This window comes from Lycium ferocissimum, chromosome 11 (genome assembly GCF_029784015.1).
Source record: "Lycium ferocissimum isolate CSIRO_LF1 chromosome 11, AGI_CSIRO_Lferr_CH_V1, whole genome shotgun sequence".
Lineage (NCBI taxonomy): Eukaryota > Viridiplantae > Streptophyta > Magnoliopsida > Solanales > Solanaceae > Lycium > Lycium ferocissimum.
In genome coordinates this window covers 47,776,345-47,784,883 of record NC_081352.1, presented here as the reverse complement: position 1 = coordinate 47,784,883, position 8,539 = coordinate 47,776,345, and the positions used below count along the sequence as shown (strand labels likewise).

Here is an 8,539-nt window from a genome sequence, read left to right as displayed (position 1 = left end):
GGGGGGGTACTAAGGAATTTATTATGGCCAACGGTTACTCTACCCTCTGTCAAAATATTTTGGGTCGGAAGAATTCACTTCGAATGAAGAAACTCAGAATATTGTTTCCTGCTATTTTAATTGGCTAATTTACTACTCCTATTTGTAAACTACCTTTATTTCTATTTGGAGGTGAGGCAAAAAATGGCTTGATGAACTATCCAAATTCTTTTCAGAATGATGATGTGTAGCATTGTTGTAGCAATAATAAACCCAATAAGGTTAGGGTCGATCCCACCAGGACTGCGTGTGTGTCAGAGTGTCTAAAGGCTGTGAATTTAAGAATTCCTAAAATAATCTTCAAACAAGAGAGATGATTGCAATTACTACTAAAATTATAGCTAAAACAACTAAATTACTTCTCTAAGGAATTCAACGAAACACATAGAATGCAACTTAAAATGATTTGAGAGGGACCGAAGTTGTAACCTCACTATGACATAGTTAATTTATGGGTATTCTTATCTTGCCCAAATACTATGAATTGGTGCTTATGGTCTAACTGTTAATTACCCATTAGAATTTTCAAATTCTAGCAAGCTTACCCCTAAGAGTCTTTCCAAACCCAAAGAAATGCTTTAAAACCCAATTAATAATGACTCAAGTAGGAATCTCCCTTTTCCTAGTTTGATTTCACTAATCAATCAACATTAATTCTTTAATAAGAACAGATAGCTAAAGTTGCTCTTCCAAGCTCAAAAGATACAAATATTGCCTAAAAATGACCTAGTTTCTATTTATAATCGTCCAAAAAGGGTGATAAAAATGATCCCCCAGTTCAGCTACGTAACCACACAGACTTACATGGCCAGTTCCATTAGCTCCCACAACCTTTCTTCATTCTTCTCTCCTAAGCTACGTGCGTAAGGTACGTGGCAGGGCCACGTGGCCAGACTACATGGCCCACACAACTTTTGTGATTTTTTGCTCTTTAGTCTTTTTCTTATGCAAGTGTTTGAAATTATTTCCATCCTCAAGTTTTTCAGAGGATCCAATACCTTAAGTTAATCTCAAATCGAAAAGAATGAGAAAGTGAAATATTATATATAACAAAACACAAATTTGAATAATACGTTTGTTTTTTGAGTTCTGGAGAGAGAAATAGTGCGTGCGTATGAATTGTAATGACATAAAAGATTAGAGTATGTAAATTTCATTGTGAAGAATATCCTGAATGAAATTTTCCCACCTTGTCCTAGATTTAAAAAAAAATCATTTTGCCCACATATGTTTTTTTTTTTTTTTCCACAGGTAGAAGAATTCAGAGATGCTACACTAGAGTACCCATTGCTTTCAGTTGTTCGCATCCCTAAAGTTCTTGCAGATATAGTTGAATCTTTAATTGGTGCCATTTATATTGGTTCCAATTTCTCCATGGATACAACTTGGCAGGTGGTTTTATTTTCTTAACTCTAAAATTTATACAATATTTATTTTCTAGCTTATGGTATCCTTGGAGGTGTCTGTTAACAAAATACTATGTATACTAGTGAAGTTGCCCGCCCTTCGCGCGGTTGTTAAAAAATTTATAAATCATATATTTATAAAATAATTATTTTTTTTTGTAATCTAAACAAAGTGTAATATCTTAATTAAATTATCATGTTTACAACAAACTTTTTTGGTGTCATATTTTCGTTAAAATAAAACACTAATCCAATATCGTTCATGATTCTATCATCTCTTTATAATTCGTTTAACATCCTATATAAGAAATTGCCTGAAAGTACTTGTCGAAAACATTTCAATATAAATACGAAACAACCCAATAATATTAGCTATTTAAACTTGGAAAACAAAAGATAAAAATTGAAGAAACATAAGAAATTAGAGAAACAATACTGAAAAGCACGGTGTTACTTCTTTAGCTTATTATGCATATAATCAATTTGTCAGTTGTTGCACCTTCGTCTTGACCGTCCTAGCATTTTAAGTTTAGATAACTTAAATTAGAAAAGGAAAAAGCAAAACAACAAAAGATAAGAGACTACGTGTTACATTCAAATTCATGCAAAAACTGTTACACTATAATTTGTTTAGAGAAAATTGATTACCTTTTCGTTCGATTTTGTTTCGTGACTCAGTCGAAATTTGCAAAATGTAAATCATGGATGAAACATGAATAATAAATCCTGGACAAAGGAAAATTATTAGTTTTATCATAATTCAAGAAGAAATTGTAAGAATGAAATGAAGAAGGAAAAGAAATAAAAACGAAAATAATGAATCCATATCCCAGCGAAAAGAAATAACTAATTCTTTCCAACTATCCATATTTTTTCTTTTTCTCAACCAATCCAACTATAAGTTTCTGATTTAACTCTTTATGACCATATTCACTGTGCCTTGTGGAATTATGTATCAAAAATATTGAAGCAAACTCTTCTTTGGAGTCTTCTCCCTTTTCTACTTCCTTTTTCTCTTGCATTAACAAAGAGAAGCACATAATCGATCCGTTGAGTGATAAAATTAAGTTTTTGATTTTTCTTCTTATTTAGCACAAAAATAAAATCCCTACTAAAGAAAATAATCAGAAAGAAGGGAAAGGAGAAATCAGAAAATTCTCACAGTAAAAAATTAAGGCATTATTCTGAGCGTTTTAAACAAAATTAGCACTACGAAGAATCTATCTTGATGGAAGCTCTTGAAAAAAAAAAAAAAAAGGCGAGTTACTTTTGCTAGCTCCTGCAAAATATAAAATCACAGTTCATATTTCATAGACACTCATATATGTATATATATTGTTGTTTAAAAGTGTATATATAAAAGAAAATAGATATTCAAAAAACTAATTACGATAACAGACGGTCTAATATTTGACGGCGTTGTACTAACCTTCTGCAGCATTTGACTTAGTCACTTTACAGGGTATTTCTTATATTTCTATCCATGTATGCGTAATGGCCGGTATGGTAAATGTCGTTTATTGTCCTGACTTTTCATATTTAACATTTATTTGTAATGAAACTTACCTTTTAACTACCAGTAATTACCACATTAATTACTACATATTTCTAACAGAAAAGGAATTTTAGGAGAAGGGATAAATAGTAATAATGAGGAATGAAATTAATAGGCTGCCATTAATTTGATGCAATATTTTCAATCCTAATATGAGAGAAAATTTCAAAAAATGGAGAAAAAGGATAATTAGAGATCCTAGCCAAAGAGCTATGCCACATCATCTTTTCCATTCCCTCCTTTATATATATATATATATATATATAGATTTGGATGACAGGCGGTAAAAGATTTGCTGCAGCCTCTAATTACTCCAGCAACACTTGAGATTCACCCCGTTACGAGATTTAACGAGCTATGTCAGAAGAATTGATTGAGGGTAAAATATGTTGATTTATGGGAGAAAACTGGAGAAATTGAACTTATTGTTGATGGAAAATTTGTTGGGAAGGGAAAATTTAGTGGAAAGAAAGAAATTGCACAAAATAGGGCTGCATACAATGCATATTGCAACAGGGCGAAGCCACATGGCCGAGGGGTTCATCCGAACCTCCTTCGCAAAAAAAAAAAATATCGTTTATATATGGTTAAAATTATTTTTTATGTGTATATAGTAGATGTTAAACTCCTTTAGCCTCTTCGTATGCTTACTTTTTTATATTTTGAACCCCTTAAATAAAATCCGTCGCCGCCATTCTTAGGGATTGTCGAGAAATTTGAGCGTGGAAGTCACTATTAAATGATCACCCTTGTGATGAAACGCAAAGCGAAATCACCATCAACAAATCCCTAATTTCCAATGGAATTGTTGTAATTTGGTAAGTCGGAACGTTTTTGACAAATTTTTCCCCGAAAATTTCTTACCTATAAGTCAAATTCCGATGAAACTTTTATTCAGAATTAGCGATTTTCTGATAGTGAATTAATACTTCATATATTATTAGCTGTACTAATGGAATATTGTATCGATTAAATAAAAAATGCCTCAAGTGGATAATATTCTATCATTTACGTTGCGCATTTGTCTTTTCATTTTTCTTACTTGATCGCCAAGATGGCTTTGCTGATTAGATCATTTCAGGGATAATAAATAGGAAAAATGACATAGGGTACCTACTTAAGATTCTTTATTACAAAATATATCGATAGTTTTCCTTATTTACAAGACATAACGATATTTTACGAAACATGACGGATTTTCATATATTTTTCATTTTTTTATCTTTTCAGAAAATATTTTAAACTTTCTTTTTTTTTTTTTTTTTTTTTTTTTTTTATTACTCAAAGGCTTAAAAATTACCTCAAATTTTTGTGTATGAAAGCTGTATGAACAATGTGTATGTGTGAGCGAAATTTTTAATATAATTTTCATACACAAAATTGTGTTTAAAACTTTAAGCCTTGAATATTGTATGAAAGTTGTTACAACATTGTTGTAGTTGTATTAATTTTTCAAAAACCTAATATGAACTTTATATACGAAAAATGTGAATGAAATTCTAAGTCTTGAGTGAGATATACACATTTCATACCATTATCATACATAAAATTTTGAGCGTAATGTTTAAGCTTTGATCGAGATATAGACATTTCGTACGTTTTTCATACATAAAATTTGAGCGAAGTTTTTAAGCCTTGAGCAAGATATATATATTTCATACACAAAAATTTGAGTGATGATTTTAAGTTTTGAATGTTATATATAATGTTGTTGTAGTTGTATTAATTTTACAGAAATCTAACATGAACTATATACACGAAAATGTGAGCGAAATTTTAAGCCTTGAGCGAGACACAAATTTCATACTGTTTTCATACACACAATTTTGAGCGGATTTTTCAAGCCTTGAACGAGATATACACATTTCATACATTTTTCATACACTAAATTTTGAGCTAATTTTTAAGCCTTGAGTGAGATATACACATTTCATACAACTTTCATACATAAATTTTTTAGCAAAAAAAAAAAAAAAATTAAATTTTTTTAAATAAAAAGAAAATTTAAAAAGTTTTAAAAAAAATATTTTAAAAATAAAAAATAAAAAAAATGTAAAAAATTTTAAAAAGCATGTTTTGTATAGAGTTTGTAATGTTATATTTTGTAAATAGAAAATTATCGTCACGTCTAGTAAATATTTCTCCTTAATATGTATATATATGTACTTTTCCCTAATATATAGGCATTCCACGTAGGTAACGGCTAGGAGACTGGTTGCAGACCGAAAAAAATCCCCAATTCTCTCTTATCTTACTATACTTCTCCTACCATGAACAAACCTAGTATCCAATTTGGACCCTACTTCAAAAAAACCCCCCGACCCCACTTGATCAAAACTCACACCGTATAGCTCGAAAATCCCCAAATTTGTCTTTAATCCATCTTCCACCGGTACTAATAAGGAAGAAGGAGCTACCTCCTATGCAAATGCGCTGAACCTAAAAGCTCAATCGGTCAGCAAAAGAAAAGTGAAACTCCAACCAAGGCAACATGAAGTGGTTGAAGGTAAGACAGTAGTGGTGTTTACTCAAGAAGAACACGACATGCTTGCTGAAACGTGTAAATGGACTATTGTTGGTATTTTCTCTAAAAACTGTCCTCCAATTGAAAAGATTAGAACTGAATTTACCAAGCTTATACCCCTCAAAGGTATAGCTAGAATTGGAGTGAAGGATCTTAAGCATGTTTTCATAGATGTGGAAAATGAGAAGGACTTTAATACCATCTATTCCAATAATGACATCTGCTTCTTGGGTGATAAGCGTATTTAAATTCAGAAGTGGACCACTAAATTTAGAGGCGATGAGGAAACTACTTTTGCGTCTGTTTGGATTAACCTCCCCCGAGCTCCCATGGCACTTATTACGGTGGGATGCCTCGCAAAATAGTTGAACCCATAAAAGACCCCATTATCATGGACAAAGCCTTTGATACCAAAACAGGACCTTCACCGCTAAACTAAGAGTGGAAATTCTATGAAGTACTGTGAGAAGTAAGGATGCCTAATGGGGACTTGAAACGTTTGTCCAAAAGATAGAGTATGAATCTATCCCTGCGCACTATAATGCAAACAGAAGATCCAAGGTCACAATAATGACAATTGCTTAGTACTTAATCCAGATCTATCTGTCACTAATCCCAACATGGGAAATGAGTACAATATACGTAGTTACAAAACTACTCAACAAAAGCAACAAAGTAGTGGAACTAACACAAGGTGGAATAGCAACCACCAGCAAGGGAAAGAGAATAGAAACCAAAAGGGATCCAACAATGGGTTCAGAGATACTAAAAGCCAAGAACAGAAAGCTACTGAGAGTGCTGTCCCTACTGGGGATGGATGGAACCATGTTGAAAGAAGAAAAGAAAGAGGAAATAACAACAACAACAACAGAGGGAATAAATACACTTGGAACCAGGTTGGTCCTATTGCCAATGGACCTAGTTCACACAACAGGTTTAATCAACTTCAAAACTATGAGGAAAATAAAGGAAATACCCCAAAACATGATGTTATACCTACAGGGAATCAAAATGCTCAACATGAGTATGGACAACAAAGTACAAAGCAGACTAGAAGGGACAAGGCTCAAGAGGAAATATAGAGAAACAAAGCCATCCAATATGCTGGGAAGATGAACATCAGAACCAGCAAAAGCAATAGAAACTAGACCCCTACTTCCTTAAAAAATGCAGATGTCCAACTACAAAAACAGGTGGTAAACATGGTTACTAGCAGTCTTGAAGATATGGCCAGGATAGACAAAAAGCAAGAAAGATTCAAAGCAAAGATCACTATACTAAAAGAAATTCTGCTTGAATATGAAGTCCACCACACCAATGCCAATGGGGGAACATTAATCATCAAAGGCAAAAACCTCAGAAATGGCCCCAAATTGATATTCAGAAAACCCTGAAAGCCTCAGTAGATAGATTAAAAAAGATTGGAATACAAGAGCTTGATCCAGGAATAATGGAACAACATCCCCTTGAGCGGTTACCAGATGAGATCAGTGCGAGTCCGGAACCAAAATAATCTCCAAAAAAAGTTTTTGAACCAAACTACCCCAATAAAAAAAAGTTACAAAACCGCTATATTCTATGCGCTAAAGCGAGATAACGAGGACGGGCAGAGTTAAGTGCTTTAGCGCAAAGAATTATCGCGCTAAAGGGTCCCTTTTTTTTTCTTTTTTTTTTGGCCTTTTATTAACCTCTTTCATTACACTTTTTAACGTACTTTGACTATAGATTAATCATGCTTCGGGACCCCGAAACTTTAATATTTTATATAGAACCTTACTTATTTTTGTGCGATTAATAAGGTAGGCTCAATATATCAAGGATAAGAAAATCTTCGGATTGCTGTTTTAGTGGTTGAAAAGTGCTCGAACGCCATTTTTGTTTGAAGGCTTGGTGTCATTAGCTTTAAGTTCTTCACGAATACTTGGGTTTAGATTTAAGTTTACAATTTTTTAGTCAAAATTGCAGCATTCATACAAAGCTTAAAATAATTAAATTGCATCATTCATAACAATATGAAAATACTTAAACTTGTTCATTAATAAGAAATTCAAACTTTTTAAAATCTGATCATCAAACAAGAAAAAAACTTAAAAAATATTCATCAATTAATGCCACTCGAGTTGATCTTCCACCACTACTTGAGTACGTGCCACCACCACTAGATATGCCACCAGCTAGATCTACCATCACAAAAGTTTTCTCCACCACTTGGAGGTCTTCCACCGCGAGATGTGTTTGACCACCATGCCGTAATGGACACTTGCGCTTATCATGACCAACGTAATTGCAAAATGAGCATTTTCGAGTGTATCTCCCCGTGGAACATCCATTTTATTATGAATCTTTGAGTATGCTGCTTCTTTTTAAATTTACGGATAAATGCTTTATTTGCAACGTTGAAAATGGATCAGGTACACAACTCTCACTACAAGTGGTAGAACCTTCCGGCGTACGTTCTTGTAATTTTTATTTGTATATTCCTCGACCATGTACTCGAGGCGTTCTTTCCGTTGTGATAAAACACTTGAAGGTGAGAACATGGCGTGGATATGATTGCCAACCGCATATGCATGCTCTTGGAATCTCACAAATTGTGTGTGGACGTTACCTCGGCTTTACCTTGGTGGACACTTGTTGTGAGTTCAAATATGCGCTTTCGCTGAAGTTGTGCACTCCATCCGGTCATGTTTCTAAGCCTTATATTTGTGGTACTCGAGGAACGGTTGTGACGGTTTGGCATCCGTCTTAGACATCTTTTGCTAAGTGCACAGCCTCTTTTGATACATTGACGAACCGCTCCATAACTTACTTAAAAAGTCCTTCTCACCATTGCGGTGACGGGTAGTCCCCGTCGGATTTACGAAGCCGTTAGAATGAATCGAGTTGTTTGTTGTTCAACAAGCCATTGAATGAATCGAGTTGTTTGTTGTTCAACAAACCATTGAATGAATCGAGGTTTTTTGGGATACCATCCCTTTTCCGTGTAATGTCCCTTTGTCTTTATCAATTGCTTCC

The 8,539-nt window shown here is 33.5% G+C and overlaps 1 protein-coding gene across 1 annotated transcript in view; it reads left to right on the top strand.

Annotated features, from left to right (window-relative positions):
- The first annotated feature begins 1,251 nt into the window (after nt 1-1,251).
- Nucleotides 1,252-8,539, top strand: part of LOC132037470 (ribonuclease 3-like protein 3) — a 19,173-nt gene continuing 11,885 nt past the window's right edge. Inside the window, exon 1 of the mRNA XM_059428004.1 lies at nt 1,252-1,431. Coding sequence (XP_059283987.1) covers nt 1,267-1,431 — 165 coding nt within the window. The 5' untranslated portion in view covers nt 1,252-1,266. The remainder of the gene's footprint in view (nt 1,432-8,539) is intronic.